This window comes from Tubulanus polymorphus, unplaced genomic scaffold (genome assembly GCF_964204645.1).
Source record: "Tubulanus polymorphus unplaced genomic scaffold, tnTubPoly1.2 scaffold_27, whole genome shotgun sequence".
Taxonomy (NCBI): Eukaryota; Metazoa; Nemertea; class Palaeonemertea; order Tubulaniformes; family Tubulanidae; genus Tubulanus; species Tubulanus polymorphus.
The window spans coordinates 79,614-98,005 of record NW_027437434.1 but is presented as its reverse complement, the minus strand read 5'-3'; the positions used below and the strand labels follow the sequence as shown (position 1 = coordinate 98,005).

The window sequence follows — 18,392 nt, the reverse complement described above, 5'->3', positions numbered from 1 at the left end:
GGTGCCGCCCTCTCTACCACCGCTGATTGTGCGCGGAGAGGACATAATACAGAGGACGTTTTGACCGTAATTTAGTCTATCGATGCCATCAGGTTCGGATCCCTGTCGAGGGAATATGCCTGAAGCGCACTCCTGACGATGATTTCCTAGGGCGAACTCTTTTATCAGATCGGAGAATCCGTTTGCCTCCAATCGTACTCTTTTATTGGTCACGTGACTTTTTGGAGTCTCCGAAACCTCCTTTCTGTCGAGGTGGTGTGATTCGGATTTTGTGTGGAGCCAACCGGAGATTTCGGACATAGACTTCGGAGGTCATAAAAGAGTACGCCCGTAGAGGTGCTTTCACACAAAAGAAACTTCAACAACATCTAAAATACATTTCCATATACACTTAACTCCCTTTATTCTTTACTTCTCTAACAATCAGAACCATCCAATATTAATAATAATAATATGGTTGACCACTAAATAGTACACACTACATACATAGACAGATATAGATTATGAGGTGATCCCCAAAGCTGTAGGTCAGAGGATCTTCAGTAAATCAAGGTAATATAGAAATGCACAATGAGTTAATCTTAACATGTATAACAATCATAACAAATTTTTATTAACTCTAACTCGTTTATTACAATGATTCACAGACGTCGTGACAATGGTTCACAAGATCGAATCTTTTTAGGCGCCATTGCCAGTCTTGCATTTGACTAGTAAAAGCTCAACTGGTTGTTAACTGAGTTGGATGGAGTCAGAACCTGTACCAAGGTTCAGTGAAAAATGATGCTTATTTCCACAATTCAGTAACTTCTCAATCTCGGATGGAAAATGGTTAACTCGACAATCTCAAGTTGAATATTAATTGAATTAAACCGTTGAGCAGGGTCGAGTTAGCCCTATAGAACGATTCTAGGACAATTCTTCGGGTCAATCGCCCTAGACATACATACACCCCCTCAAAAATTGCCCCGGTGATATTACGCCCCAAACAACTAAGTACTCCCATAGAATTATCCAAGATATTCGTCCTATGAAGGGACTTTTGGGGACATTTTCCTCCTGGCACAAAGAATACTACTGCTATTGGGGTGCAGTTACCAATCAACCAAATCAATGCTCTAGTCCCATCAAATGACAACAGCTTATTGAACTAAGTCAAGCTCAGGTTGACGAAGATCCGACCAGATCGTTGGATCGTCGATTCCTCAATAAAACATCAACGAATTCTCGACGGATATAATAAAATTGGCTGCCGTCTAATGCCGGGCGGTTGCTATTTTTAAAGCCACCAAAGCTCTGTTGAAGCTTAATATACTTACGGAAGGTGGAACTCTGTCGAAGCCAAATTATTGGTTTAATATCTTTCTGATACACGTAGTGCCATTCAATGCAATTCAATATTAACTCATCAACTTATAATCAGAATGACTAATAGGCTCCCGTTCAGTTCCATCAACAAACTTAAGAGAGGATTATGATACATACAAAATATGTAAAAAAAACATGGCTCAATTCGCATACAAGGGGAGGGGTCATATGATTCGTACATCTAAATGAACAACCCCAACGATAAACGATTGTAGAAATATGATTTTCTAGATTTTAATTTTCATACTGCAAATTAAAGTAGTATTTCATTTCCGTTTTAGTATGCTAAAACAAATTACTCTCTTACTTTCAGATCTTGTGTATTCCGAGCGTTTCTCTTGAATTCTTGATCAAGACCTGTCGAGGGCCTGACAAGACAGCTCTGACTCAAAAGGGTGAAAATCTGAGTTAATTTTTGGGCTGGGTGTTTGTCTGTTGAATTTTGGGCAGTAAGATATACTAGAAATATCGAAAATAAGTGTCAATTATCTGAGGGGTATACATTGATAACTGCAGTGATTATATAGGCCTACCAACCTTGAAGAAAATAGAAATATGGCAAAGCCACGCGGGGCCCAGCAAAAGACACAGTAAATAGGTGCGCTAGGAGGGTTGAGGCTATTTTGGGTAGGAAGTTTCCACTAGTCAAATAATCTCCATTAAAGGGTATACCCTGAAATGGCAGTTTTATGTAAGTAGCGTCCACTGGTGGCCACTTAATCAATATGTTGAACTAGAAATGTTGTTATCTCGAGGAACAATTTTGCAATATATGTCATTGTCAAATCTGCTTTGCTTAGCAGATATCCTGAAAATAACACTCTTTATGTATCTATTGCCCCTGGAGGCCACATGAAAATGCTTAGGTCATGTTATCATTATGTACACTGTACATGTATATCTGTTTAGTATCTGGAAAGTTTACTGGTACTTGAAATAGCAGTGTCCATTTCTAATGTTACGTGTCAGCAAATTGACGGATCCAGAATATAACATGCCAGTATTATTACACAGTGACAAAAATGTCTGTATATAACACTGATGATGCACTATGGCAACAGTCAAGAGCAAGTCCCAATGATTGAAGTAAAATTACACGAAAATTAAATAATGGGATCTTACTAATGCTACCTCATTAGTCAAGGATTCCATGTCTGGCAGGATAATGGTAATTCTTAATTCAGGACAATTGTGTTCATAATAAACAGTTAAGATTCAAGATTGTATAGACCACAATTCAATCGTAATTTGAATGATTTTCTATTATACCCGTTGATCATACCATATTGTACAAAAACACCTACAAACAATTCGTGATCATTTAAGAATAAGTATCTTTGAAGGGTTCCATAAGGTAAGAGATATCAATGGTATCATTATTACTTTAAATTTGCTTTTTGTCAAAAACATGTATTTGAATGGAAAACTATTTAGGAAGCCGGACGGTATTTAATTTTGATTAGCTTTCACCATAATGAAGCCTGATCAATGCCAACTGTGGCAATCACAGATTCCTCTCATGGTTAAGTTAACTTAAATCTATTTTTCTGAGATTCAACTAATGATTGACTACAAAGTGTAAAACAGATAAAAAATCGATGATTCATATTGCCTGGACAGTTCCAAGACCTTTCTTAGCATTAGAACACCTTTACAGAAATCATGAAATAGACTAGTAAGTACTTGATTATCCACAATCTCTTCTACATTTCATTAAATAAGTGAACTCTTCTTAAGTAAATCCATTAGAAACCTTAACTTTTGGTCAATTATACAATAGTTAAAGCGGGGTTGATGCAGGAATCAATCACTAGGCTGGACCAATCCCTAGCTAAAAACAGGTATGAAAACATTTATAGGGGCAAATAAAATTTCGTCAATCAGCGAGCAGGAGTTTAAATATAGAAATATAGTAAGAAAACGATATAACAATGCAGTATTATAGGTGGTCACAGTCCCCAGTTAATAGAGCACACGATTTGCACTTACCACACCCACAGCATAAGTAATATATCTAAATCAGGGCACAGAGACAAAGCAAGTGTAGACCAATTGTCTATAGAATAGTGAAATGAGATTGTCAAGGGCAGTTATTTATTCCAAAAGGGCAGAATTTCATTTAAAAGGTACTTTTTTAGCAATTCTTAAGCGACCTCAACTTAACATCTTCCATTCAATTCACCTTTATAAAGCTACATTATTTTCTTATTTCACAGAAACTTTCACTTAATAGGACAAATGACAAGTCTCATTTACCTGATGAAGCTGCTATGCATTAGTAGTGAAAGTTTGTAGCTCAAATAATTAGTTAATAAATAACAATTTAACCTACATAGTACTATATTCTTTACGTTTTACTGATTCAAAACCACGTTAACAAATCTTCAACAATTTCTAGGCAGCAGGATAATCCCCATTTCATATTTTCAACCTCAACTATCATTGAAAGCACTACCTCGTGTGATTATCTTTAGTTATTCCAGGTGATGCCACAATCAAGGCTAGTGACTACTTACGGCCGGCATAAGTTTATTGATGGAATCTGAACTATACATATATATAATATTCTTCGAGAGTAACAAATAGGTTCAACCTCAACAGATAGTTTGCATTCTGAGCAGCACTTGATGTAACCTATAAAGACCAGTTTCAAACAGAGAGTTAAAAAGAAAGATTTTTGGATTTGAAAGTATTAATTCAGTTTTTTCGGGTTTCTGTCTGTTTGCCTTATTCTTATTTCTGTGATTAGGAACATTTTCTAACAATTTTTTGTTCATAAAATATATCTTCTATCAAATTAGACTACAAATTACTACATGCTTGGCTGACAATAGTATAAAAATCTATCTGGAAACACCCAGAAGCTCTGTATGTGTACGTACTAACTACCCTTCCCTATACTAGCTAAATTTCTGAAATAAAAAAAACTGACCCAAACGTGAATTTTATCACTTGAATTCAGTATGGCTTTGCTATGTTCTGCTCTATCGGTAGGACGTCTTCGATTTCCCACTGCATTATTAGTAGAGCTGTATTTAGGCTACAAGTATTGCTTAAGTTAGGCTTGTAATTTAACGGAGTGATGAAACAAAGCCAATTAAACCAGTAAAGTTCATTTTTTTGTATAAAGATGGGTGCCTCCATAAAATTCCCTTAGGCATAAATTATCTTGGCCCTGTTTAAGCTTTAACTTCGAGGTTACAATAAGGGTTTAAGCTTTCAGCTTTGAGGTTACAATAAGGAGAAACTTGGAACTCGGCTATTAAACCAAACCCTGACACCCAATATCACAGTTGTGAATTAGAATTAAATAAAAAAACCAGTATTTTATTTTCAATTATTTCAACTCTGTGGGTCTAGGCAGAGACAAAATGCTGATGTCATAGGCCAATTCATGGAGGCTTTCATCATTGATCTAGAGCAATCATGAATATACTTTACAAAGTAGACTCTTCACAAAATATGCTGTTTTCTGAGACCGGAGAGTAGTGAGTGATATATCTACTATCTTAAATTTTACTCAAATTTGACTAAATTTTTGTCACATTTGCTCCAATTGAGTCCATTTATTAGCCCCAGTTGACTCATTTTCAAATTGAGTTGAAATATCACTTGTCCTCCAAGTTTATACTCCAAGTTGATCCTCCTCGTGGATAAATATATCCTACTCCAACAATTACTCTTATTAACAATGTCAAAGATATATACTCCAAGCACTAGCTATTTAGAAATTCAGGTGACCTTGACATGATTCAACCAATCTGAGTGTTAGATATATAATTACAATTTACAGACATTAAGACATAAATAACTACAATATGGGCAGTTTTTTGTAGAGAGATAAAGACATATAGATGAACAACCATGATTTTATACGCTTCAAACCAAGACATAATCTTGTGTTCTTTCAGGCCTCAGTGTCATCGCCATCGTGTCCCTTCAAACGCAGCCGGGCAAAATCTTCGAATATCAAATCATCGTCATGGTCAAAGAGCGCTTCACCACTGAAATTCAAGAAAGATAATAGGATGCATTTAGAATACAGCGTCACTATCTATATCTATTGCATCAGTGCTAACCAACTTTAAAAACACTCATAAATAAATTGCCCATGGGCAAAGTGTGGTTTACCTTGAAAGCCAGTGTTTGGTGTAAGGGCATTGCTTGAAAAATCTTTTTAATTTGTGACTTCAAAGTTCTAGAAGTTTATATTGTATTTTATCTTTCTTAAAGAATTATTTTGTAGCCAAATAAGACCATAGATGAACATTTGTTTATGGTCTACGTCCAAAATTTCGTAGCGTACAGGTAGACGCGGCAGGGAAATTATCTTATATTTTCAAAAAAATATTTTTCACAATATGAACAAATATTCAAATAAAATTCATATGATGTCACATATCAGAGGGTGGGTAAATATTGAGTCTTGGAAACGAAACCTCTTCCAATATATGGCCGCGGAAGCTAAAACACCAGGCCGCGTTAGATCGTTTTATATCCTTGAGGTCTGAATATTGTAGAAGTGGTAAATTCATCTTATACGTATAGTTTACTGCTTAGTACTTTCCGGTCACTTACTCAAGAAATTATAATTTATTACAAATTCTATCAAACAGAAAACACAGCGCTCATCTTCTGCTACGACGATTATTCAGCTTGTTATCATATCAAACGTGACGCGCCAAGCAACGTTACAGCATCACCATATTGTAGTCTGTATGAGCGTGTGTTTGTGTGTGCAACAGTCTAATGTTTAACACTCCGCGCACGTGGAGGCCTTGTGTAGTGAACGTTTGCTTCACTTCAATCGCAATCGACACAATCACCGGGTATTAAAATGAAACAATACCTATGGCGATATGTGAAATAATTATATTTTTCACCAGCAATGAGCATTTAAAATTCGCACATATACGGCACCTATTCCAATGAAATGTTCGCCATTAATGGCTTTCCCATGATTATTTTAGTAGCGCCGGAATTCCCTGTATATCCCAAAAACAGCAGTGTTTTCAATAAGAAATTAACAAGCCAGGTCCCTTTGAAAAACAGGAGGGTCCCCCTATGTCACAGTCCCTGAAACAAAAGCTGGTTTGAAAAAGCAGGCGGGTCCTTTACAAACAACAGACGGGTCTGGGACCTGGGACCTGGCTCTTACTGAAAACACTGAACAGCCAATCACATTCGCTCATAGAGACAACGCCCCCAATCGAGGTCATTGCAATTTTATAGCAAGAGCTTAGAATTTTCCCCACCAAAAACAGTTATTCGTCAAATTTAAACAAAGTTGACCATGTCATCGATGGAGGTTCGTCATGTCTTCAATCGCATTGACTATACGTCGTTTAACCCGAGAACCAATGAAAATAAATTGCCCATGGGCAAAGTCAGGTTTACCTTGAAAGCTTGTAGGTTGTTTGGAATAAGGGCATTGCTTCAAAAATCTTTTTAATTCGTGACTTCAAAGTTCCACAAGTTTATATTGTATTTATCTTTCTTAAAGAATTATTTTGTAGTCAAATAAGACCAAAGATATACATTTGTTTACGGTCCACGTCCAAAATTTTGTAGAGTACAGGTAGGCGCGGCAGGGAAACTATTTTATAATTTCCAAAAAATGTGTTTCACAATATGAAAAAATATTCAAATAAGGCCATCCCAAAATAATTGTCTGTTTGCCGCAACACCGAATCAACTTTTCAGGAGTCAGTAGGTAGGTTGAAATTTCTTTTGCAAAATTTTTGGGCAAAAAAAACCAAATTTTTCACCTTTGGGCTTTTTTACATGGAAACAATATCGCAAAAAAAATCATCTACATTGTGCACGGGAAATTTGTCTAATAGCGTAGATTTCAAGAATTATTCTAAATCATAACTTCGTCCAGAGCGTCATCCCTGAAATGAAACAGTACATTGAATATGTGCGCGCTTTTACGTTACCAGCTTTAATATAGTCACTATTAGAATGAATGGCAGCTTATTGGAACACTGCCAGTTTCCTGGAAAACTTAAACTAGGCCACATCTCAAGGCATGTTTTCACACGATGCACACTTGAATTCAAACATACGTAGCTCATACGTCGGCAGTGGGTCGGTCGGTCGGCCGTTTTTATCAAACATAAAATTTATTTCAATCCCAGAAAAAAAGTTTTCACTCGGTACCTTTGAAGTCGGGTCGGTCGGGTTACGGCAAACAGACCATTATTTTGGGATGGCCTAAAATTCATATGATGTCACATATCAGAGGGTGTTGCTAAATATTGGGTCTTGGAAACCTCTTCCAATGTTGGCCACGGAAGCTAAAATACCGGTACAGAAGAAATCGGCTATAAGATCGTTTTAAATCCTGGAATTTACCCCTACAATATTCAGACCTCGACCTATAGTTTGCTGCTTAGTATTTTCAGGTCACAAGAAATTAAAATTTATTACAAATTCTATCGAACAGAAAACACAGCGCTCATCTTCTGCTACGATTATTCAGCCTATTTTCATGTCAAACGTGCACGCGTTACAGCATCACCCTTAGTAGTAGCATGGACGTATAAACTATACGTCCATGGTAGTAGCGTACTGTACGAGCTTGTGTGTGTGTGGTGGGACACTCCACATGCATGGGAGGCCTCGTGTAAGTGAATATTCGCTTACACCTCAATGTCAATCGAAACAATCACCGGGTATTAAAATGAAACAAATACCTATGGCAGATGAGTGAAATAATACATCCTCACCAGCAATGAGCATTTGAAATCGGCACGTATACGGCACCTAGTCCAATGAAACGTACGCCAATTTATGGCTTTCCCATAATTATTTTAGTAGTGCCGGAATTCCCGGTATATTCCAAAAACAGCCAATCCCATTCGCTCGAAGAGACGACGCCCCCAATCGAGGTCATAGCAATTTTATACGCGAGAGCTAAGAATTTTCCCGCCAAAAACAGTTTTTCGTAGAATTTTAACTCAGTTGACTATGTCATCGACGGAGGTTCGCCTGTGTCTTCAATCGCATCGATTCTATGTCGTTTCAGCCGAGAACCAATGAAACAAATGCTCACATAAAAAAACGTACTGCGATTTTACATTGGCTCAATGCCAACATCATATCGCTGACAAAGGTAAACCAAAAAGTGTGGATGTATTTGGGTGGCTTGAGGAGTAATAGACAGGGCAGATACGGGCGGCTTGAGTGCTTATGGGCTGATCTATGTCGCTTCAACTCTTTTGATGTTGTTGGTAAACCGGTTTGCCGGGAATTGATGTGAAATAGGTTATCTTAGAACACTGTTGGCGAAAATATTCGCCCTCACTCTGGTGACTTTGTCGCTGATTGGCTAGTGGTCAAAGCCATTCTAAGCATTTTAGCCAATCACCCACATGTAGGCAGTTACTACTAGCAGGGATGAAAATGGCCCATATTGAAAAAGTCGGAAAATATTTTCAAAAAAAAAAGAATTTTTTTTGGGAACAAAAATCAGTAACTTTTAGCCAAAAAACTTACTTCCTTTTGGTCAAAATATTAATAGTTTGGGCCAGAATTAGAGCCGCTTTTTTAATGAGACGCCATATTGGTTTCTCCGACTGCACAGTTGTGCTAACAACTGCCAAAAACCGTCTTAAGGAGCACTCCTAAGGAGCGCTCCGATGTGACGCCTGCGATTGAGGTGATTAAAGCGATTGAAGTGATTTACACTGTTCTCAGGAATAAAGAAAATGTTAGAAAAGGTCGGAAATCCGTCTATGGTCGGAAGATTTTCATCCCTGTACTAGCTGAGGTTCCAGTAATTTCAACATCACAACACATGTTTTGAATGATTAGATGTACTGACATACACTGACTGTGTTAGAAACTAGGCGCTTAGTGCATACGTGATATAAATTTATACGACCCCAAATAGAAATTTTGAAAATAATCTTCTGGTAGCTGAGGTCATAAGCTCCAAGAAAATTATAACTTTTATTATGCTATCGCCATTAGAACGACTGCAATAAGGCTTTTAAAAAAATACTACAAAATTGTTCCAAAACAATGAAACTAATTCATCACAACGCATGTAAGCGGTTAGTGCTGAGGGTCTGCTAAATCATTTGCAAACACACGCGTCAGCGGTTAGTGCCGAGTGTCTGCCTATATAGGTAACACATATGGTTATGTGTATAGGTAATCGCCTGGGCAAGTCTATAGCCGCGTTCACGTGACAACTAGTTAGACCAGTCTTAATGGGTCCGTACCTGGTACCAAATTTTTGTGAATGTTCACATGCCGTTTTGACACGCGTTGATAAAATCAAGATGTTGCCATCTGCTAAATAATTAATTGGGCCTGGATGAAGTCTTGCTTCCAGTTTCTAAGTAGAGCTAGACATTCTTCATTTGACCAATCGATCCTCTGTCAGGTTTAGACATTTTTGCGGTTTTGATTTTATTCTATATTGAAACTCGTTTTAACACGATTCAAAACACGAAAGTAAAACATATGATGATTGCGGCATACGAATATGAATATTAGTTACGCTCCAAACATTCCATGGTATATTTCGGAAAAACCAGTACTTAGAAATACTTACGTAAGCGGTAATAAAGCATTTGAAACTTATTAACTGGACTCATACTCTACCGGAGAGGTCGTGACATCTACTGCAGAGATTCACAGTTACAATTTAAACCGAACCCGATTCGCTCTTTTGGACCATGCCAAATTTGAGTAGTCTAAACTAGATGGGTCTGATTTGGAACGGTATTTTTTCCCGTGTGAAAGCTTAGACCGGTCTTAATTTTGTCGTGCGACCGTGCCTTACATATATAGCAGTCACTTGGTGACAGCACTCTTCTGGCACGCGCGAATACGGTAACAATGAGATGTTGTGGCCGATTTATTTTTCATTTTTACCTTCTGCTTGCAATACAATGGTAATTAACAGCGAGTACTGCAAATACATTGAGTCAAATGGCAGTACTGCAATTTGATACTGAGATCCTTAGCTGTAGTATAAGAAATTTTCTTAGTAGCACTGCGATACTTGTGATAGCGCTCAATCGACCCCTATGATTAACTTATCACACCAGGCAACTCGTCTAAACCCTTCATCTAATCTTTCTATAGTATCTGTCAATAATATCTATAGGCCTAATATTGATGGCAAATAGCTGGTAGCACTGTTTCATAATCAGTCCATTTGTGAGATTTCAAAATAGTTTAAATTTCATACACTTACTTTGTTTCAAGTTGTATAAGATTAGTATCTATAGGTGGTTCGTTTGAACCAGGAGCCACTGCGCTGATTGGTCGACTTGGAGGTGGAGATTCAAGAGGTTTTGGATGCGTGATAGTAAATGGTAACTCAACTGCCAATTCACTGAAATAAATAGGAATCGATGAAGTTATAAATTGTATTGTTTGTTTAGGGCAGAGTGCATCTGTACTAATTGTACGAATTCTATGTAACTTTTATAGCAAGTGCATGTAAATATGCAATATACATCAGGGGTTTTTGAGGGGTAGACCATTTCCCACCAAGAAATTTCTGAAATGAATTGCCCAGGGCAAAGTGGTTTACCTAGAAAGCCAGAGGTTGTGCGCCGAGCGCATTGCCTATGGAAAAATTGTTTTAACTTTTAGCTTAAAGTTTCAAAGAATTATTTAGTAGTGAAGTAAGGCCAAAAATATACCTTTGTTTACCGTCCATGTCGAAAATTTGGTAGGGTACAGGTAGGTGGGGAAACTATTTATTTGGAACTTGAATTACGCCTTAAATAACCCCCCCCCCCCGCAATACACTCTCACCCACTTTGTAAGAATTTAAGTGGAACACAGATTAACCTGTCTTAACTCTCACATCAAGTTCCATGGATATCCATCAAATATTCCAAGCTGTATCGTGCAAAACTAGAAATTCAAGATGGCTACCCTGGTGGCAATATTATAATATAATAGCTGATGACCTCCATTTTCGTAAGTAAAGAATATCTTACGTGCTCCAATCATCAAAACAAGTTTCATGTAAATCAATCAAGAATTTTAGGCTCTATTGTGCTAATAACATAATTCAAAATGGCCACCTAGGTGGCCATATTTGAAAGTCGATAACTTCTATTTACAAAAGGGGCGCACATCTCACTTCCAAATGCAACTAAATAATGAAAGAATCAAGAATTATAGGCTGTTACCTGCTAACAAGAAATTAAAGATGGCTGTCATTGCAATATTTGATGACTGATAACCTGTATTTTGAATAGGGGCCAGGCATCTCATCTACCCCAATCCTCACACTGATTTCATGAAAACCAATCAAGAATTGTAGGCTCTATTGTCCTAACAAGAAAATTCAAGATGGCAACCATGGATAGCCATATTTGATGGCCGATGACCTCAATTATCAATAGTAATAATATAATAATCTTATCCGCCAAAACAAGACACTAAATTCTATGAAAATCCATTAAGAATAATAGGCTGTTTTGAGCAAACTAGAAATTCAAGATAGCTGCCCTGGCGGCCATATCTGATGGCACACAGCCTTAATTTTTGATAGGGGTGGAAATCTTGTGCTCCAATCCCAATCAGCGAGACATAGTGAAACGTGTTTCGTTTACAACGTCATCTGAAGTCATCACTGATTCATGTTCTGAGCTCCTCTAGTGGCCAAATGGAATATCATGTGACCTTGAAACTTTTTGCACTGGGGCTTGCCATTCCATCAACTATATATCCGCAACATATTTTCATTATCAAATCTGCTTCTTTAGATCTGACATCATCTTTTTCATGTATCATGCATAAAAAAAAAACAAAACAAATATGGCCACCAGTTGGCCATCTTGGATCCAATTACAAAACAAGAAACAAAGTGAAGCATGAATATACGTGACAGCGCATGTATCCTTCCGAAACGAAATGTAGTTCCAACAACAGATAAATAACTGAATTAATAAATAAGAAACTCATCCTGATGAAATACAATAGGGTTACAGATTTTATTACTGCATTGAATGTCCGAAGAGAAACTAAGCCTTGTTCGGAATTTAGTTTGAACCAAGGAAGAAAGTTTCAAATGCCAAAGTAAAATAAACTTCACTAAAGCGAAAGTCCATGAAAATAGGACCCATTTATTTATACGGAATAAGAGCTTAACTGGATAACCGAACACAAATTAACCGAAGTTGACTTAATCATTAAGGAAGTGGGTTGACTTACCCTGCTACTAGTCCAAGAATAAGTCGAACTTTCACTTTGTACTGAACAACAATACCAAGATTTTCTTTCTGATTTTGGTCCGATAATCTGCAACAAAAATCAAATAATTAGAAAAGTTATTTGTTCCTCAGAAACAAAGTGTTTTGCTTAAGAGCTGATAATAGCAGTCACAATAGAATATGTTGAAACCATCTACAAGACTTAACACCCAACTTTAGTTATTTCAGATATTGACATGAAATTTTACTTGATATGCATTTTTGGACATACCAGCTCTTTATACAGCCATTTCTATAGCTGTTGATCATTCATTCATATTAATCCATTAGCACTCAAGCCACCCGTGTTCCGCCCTGACTATTACTCCTCAAACAACCCGAATCTGCCCAGACACTTTTTTTCGTATGGTGTACAAAAACAGTTATGGTGGGATTCAAACCCAATAGCTTATGATAAACTACGCACCCAAGGCCTCGAAATACTGTCAAAAAATCAACATCCTCCTATTTTGATTCCTAGAGTATTTACAGTATGAACATGACAGATCTGGAATATAAGTCCCACAATCAGAGGAACAAAAAAGGTTTTTTTAACAAGAGGACTTCAAAGTCCTGGGGTTCGAAGAAGTCTGATGTACAAATTATAAATCACATAAAAGAAAGGCAAATTATGAAAAGAAATTGATATTCCATTAGAGAAGTTTGTTCAAAAAAATTCAATTTGTTTTCCGTTTGCATTGCGCACGTGGTAATGTTATTGTTTATATCTGACGTCATCGATAAAATGAGGCGCACAGCTGATACTGCCTGTCAATCAACATAATTGGTTTACACTAAAAATGCGCTTACTTGAAAAACTATGTAGTGTATCAATCTAGAATTTTCGGCACAATATCCGATGCTAAATACCTTACTTTAAAGGTTTATTTGGTTTAAATCGGATCACAAATATTTCTAATATTTTGTTCTTAACTTTTGATGTGGAAGCCGGTGTCGGCACCAACGTGTGTATGGCTGTACGTACGGGAACTGGCGCTTTAACAGGCTCAGCGTTGATGGTGTATTTATGCGCGAGTAGATGTAATGATTTGTTTTAACCAACCGCTAAATCGGCATTCATTACGCATGATTTTAGAAAATGATATTATTCAGAGTATTTGAATATATCTATCATGATAATTATAATATTCTTAAGACAAGCGAATTACGTATGTGGACCTATTTCATTGAGGCGTATCACTCAATCTGAAAAAAAAAATCTTCCGATCCTGTCACGTGACTTCATGACTGCAACTTGACGATAGCTTAGGTTCTCATTCTTCGAACCAAAAATCGAAACTATTAAAATTTATTAATAATAATAACCCAAATTTTCGGTTTTATCCTAAAAACCATTTTCAAGAGTAACTGTTTCAGATCTTAGCGCTCACTTCAAATCCAAGTAAGTTTGAATGAATTTCGAGGGCCAAAAGGACACGATTTTGGTGGCCCACCTCATCAAATCTTATATCATATGAAAGCCTTGACTATCTACTAAAATAACAAGATCTTGTAGTGCATGGAAATAAACAGCAAATGAGCTATTCAGTATTGTGATGAACTTGGATTTTCCCTAGAATTGTCTGAGGAGTAATTGACACTACATAGTGAAATTCCCGAGTGCTAATGGGTTAAGTAACTGACTAACATTAGACTACAGGAAATATTCTACACTTGTCAACATTCGAACATGACGTGAGGGAGCTGAATTCTAATGAACAACTTGTCAGCCTGTACACAATATGGCCTTATCTAAACAGGATATGTGTGGATATCATAAGGGGCCATGCAACCTAAGAACAGTAAGAATAGTCTTCTTTGACAAGCTTGCAAAAGACGCAGCCAAAGGAGGTTCAAACAGAGCCTCCTTTAACTTCTTTAAAATTATTGACAGATCCCATGGGAAACCTACTTTTGGTACTCAAGGGCCCCTAATTAAAACCCTGCAACAAGCTGGGAAATTCCATGATCTTCTGTAACGTCCGCCCATCCGGAAGCCCACAAAGTATGGGCAATCGTGGAGCAGAGCAATGCATGCGAAGTGAATGGGAACCAGTCTACTTATCGGCCTCAGATTGCACCAGAACGTGCCTGCTTGCATGAAATTTTGAAAATTTTCCCCAGACCCCCCCTTCCATTCCTAAAAACTAACTCCCCAAAAAAAATCCTGAGGACGCCAATGGCCTCCTTGGATCCCATGATAAATGTGGCAGCCAACTCTAGAAAAAAGCCTGTAGCCGTTACCCTCGTTGGACAAGGTGAACAGATTTAACCACTGCCGGGTGCTGGGAAAAGCAATGGAAAGTTCCGGTTGAAATACAGGAGAAACCATTTCTGAGCTGGCTAACATGGAGCTATCAGAAAGATATTGCAATTGACCTCTTTAGTTGCTTTAATACCCAGGGGAGGACTGATCCAGGGGAAGATTGGCAAATAGATCCAATAATGGATTGGCAAGCAAGTATCCAATCTGTCCCCTCCTGGTGGAGTTCCAATTCTGTCTTCTGACGAAAGTGCACAAGCTATCATGGGAAATGCCCTCTGCCTGGCTGAAAAGAAGGACCATCGCCAACAAATCTGTAAGGGTTTCTGAATGAGGGCCAGTGACACCCCTTGACGGAAACATCCTGTAAGTTGGACTGGACTAAACCCATGTGCCACAGGAATCGGTGCAGAACGCCTCCTCTAAAGAGCTTGTGTGATGGACTGTCTGCCCCCATGAATTTTTCTCAACTCCACTGAAACTGGCATGCACCAACCTGAGAAGAGACAAAGAGAGCCTATTGATTCAGAGATTTCGAAACCTAATCTGTCTAACAAACTTAGTACCCAGTATCCATGATCGACCGGCGGGATGCTAAAACGAGATTAGCCAGACCCCCAAATCGATAAAAGATTGGCATGCGAAACAAAACAAGCTAAGGATAGGATAACCCCGTCCATCACTTCTAACTTCTGAACTTCTTTAGTTGGAGCTCTATGAACGGCTGCAAGAATCACGCATTGCTCCCTTGTCAGGACTTAAACTTAATTACAAAATATGCATAGCTGCCAACATGAATAGACATATTGTATATGATTCAATATTCAACTCCCCCTGGTGGCAATAACAAAACATTGGGTGATCCCATATTTCATTTAAGGTGATATATCCCAAGACAATAAGTTAAAGCCTGTTGATATTTATCTCAAAAAAAACTTTTTTCATCTACGAATGAGGACTGATGACACTAAGATGGCCGTCAATTGTGTGATACTTGGCTGATCGCAAAACCCCGTTGGTTTACTAAAGATCTCTTCTCAAAGAATATCCATCACAAATGTCAAAAGAAAATCACAAACCAATAGGAAGGTCTCGGAATTCAGGTCAAAATTTTCCTTTTGGGGCTCAAAAGAGGTGACAGGTTAGGGGATACAAATAAAATGAAAGACAAGAGCCCCAAGGGGCACTATGGCCAGCCTGTCAGCTTTTCATAAAATGGCAAATGATGCATTCTGTGAGTTAAATTTGTCCAAATACACAGTCCTGCTCATAGACTAGTCAATCCCAGGCTTATAATTTACACAATTCAATCGTGTTTTCTTAAGTAGCACAGACAGCGACTGGAGCTGGCAGGACCAAATACCTCAGATAAATCTTTTCCCTTGGTCTTTTTGATTTGAATGCGGAATAGAATTGAATTTCCTGAAATTTGCTCAATAAAACAAAATTGAATTGGATTTGCTGTTTTACCTTCCTCAATAAAGTAAAATTGAATTGATTTGATATCTTTTTTGCAGAACAAAATTTGATTGAATTTGCAGTCTGAGCACATGGCTAATTAGAGTATCAAGGTCATCCATCCGATTTGAGAAAAAGTGATTTTTCCCGGACTTTGCACAATTGTCAATGATATTTTCTGTAGTGCAAATGAAGATATTCCTCCCAAAAACCGAATCAACTAAAGATTTCACAGAAATCTATATTGAAATACAATTTTAGATCTTAAAATAAAACCCGGAAGTAAAACGCTAGACGATACTGCGATACCACGATACCTCATTATAGGAGTCTTTGCTTTCTGATTGGCCTTTTAAAACAGATATTTTTGCGATCAGAATTTCGCAAAAAAGCTCATAAAATTTTTTTCGAGGCCCTCTTTCAAAATTCAGCTTCATTTGGGTTAGAGAATGGTTATTGCTCTAATGAATGATTTTTATGAATATATGCTCAGTTGCACAGTCAATGGGCCTTAGCTCTGGAAACCATGACATTTAAATTCGCTCCATTTGTATAGTAATAGGCTCAGCCTACGGCTGACCTAATAAAAGTAATTGATTGAAACATCTTCAACATTTCCCATAAAAAATTCAAATGTGTGTAAGAAGTGCTGAGTCAAAGAGAATAGAACCATATGTGTAGTGTCTGCAGAACTGACAATGAATTCAAAGAAGTGGTTCGAAATGCTCAACAAACAAAAAATTTCAATATTCAAAGACCCCTGGTGAATATTTTAAGGTTACAATGACCTTAAAACTCACCACAATCATAGACTAGAAAATTTCAAACATGTGGTCGGTTCTCCTGCTCCGTTAGGTTTGAATGACAAAGATTGTTTTTCATTAGACTGGCTATATTTTATAAGTAACGGTACTAACAGAGATACTGGGGCTGGCACGAACGAATACCTCAGATCAATCTTTACTCATCGTCTAGTGAATACATTTGAATGTAGAGTAAAATAAAATGGAATTCGATGAATTTGAATTTTTTGCTCAATAAAGTTAAATTGACTTGGATTTGACATTTTGCGGAATAAGATTTTATTGAATTTGCAATTCGTGTACATGGCTAATTTGCATATCAAGGTCATATATCCGATTTGAGAAAAAGCTATTTTTCCCGAACAATTGTCAAGGATTCGGAAGTGCAAATAAAACTTCCTCTCAAAAACCAAATTGAGTAATCACAGGAATCGATCTTGAAATACAATTTTGAATCTTAAAATTAAACCTGCAAATAAAACAGTCATCGATACCGCGGAATCACGTGAACACCTGATGACTTCTGTGGCTAAGCCAATCATAGTGGAGACAATGCTTTCTGATTGACTTTTTAAACCTGACAGCTTAGCATTCACGCTTGAATGCACGATTTGTATCATGAATATATGCCCAGGTTGCACAATGAAAAAACCTTTCATTTGAAACCATCTGGTCAATAAAATTTGCTGTATTTGTATAGTAATATATAGGCTCAGTGTACGGATGGCCTAAAAATCAAAATCACTTCCCGTTATGTTATTAGGGTTTTCTGTTACTTCACAGAAAACCCTATTAAGATTTGCGTGTTTCTTATTATTATTATTTCATGTCACACTATTTTCAATAAAAGAACATAGGCTTTGTTACCTTGCCACTGTTGCCGATACAATCGGTACGATATCCTTCAGCTCACTTCGATCTACAAATACTCCATGCGTATTTTGATAAATCAAAGTTACAAAAGCACTGTCGGGCCGTAAACATCGAAAATTGGGCCCCATTCAATGAGGCCACATGTTTTTCTGAGTCGTCATCCCGCAATCCACCAGAGGCTGCTCGTCACTTCGATTATCAATTCAAGTGTAAATAAACAAATTTATTGCCGCTAGACGTCCTTGGTTTTCTTTGTACCCATATCATGCCTTTCAGGTAGAAGCCCAACTTTCTGACCATGAACAGAACACTGCATCGCATACACGCGATCGTGGTCGACACATTATCCAGACAAGATCAAGAATACGAACAAGGTTGTGCAGAAAACCCGTTATT

The 18,392-nt window shown here is 37.5% G+C and overlaps 1 protein-coding gene across 1 annotated transcript in view; it reads right to left on the bottom strand.

Moving 5' to 3' along the window:
- Positions 1-385: 385 nt before the first annotated feature.
- The window catches only part of LOC141914484 (beta-arrestin-1-like), a gene marked incomplete at its 5' end in the record, with an annotated part of 79,795 nt that continues 61,788 nt past the window's right edge, over positions 386-18,392 (bottom strand). Inside the window, 3 exons of the mRNA XM_074805705.1 lie at positions 386-5,372; positions 10,583-10,723; positions 12,562-12,648. Coding sequence (XP_074661806.1) covers positions 5,276-5,372; positions 10,583-10,723; positions 12,562-12,648 — 325 coding nt within the window. The remainder of the gene's footprint in view (positions 5,373-10,582; positions 10,724-12,561; positions 12,649-18,392) is intronic.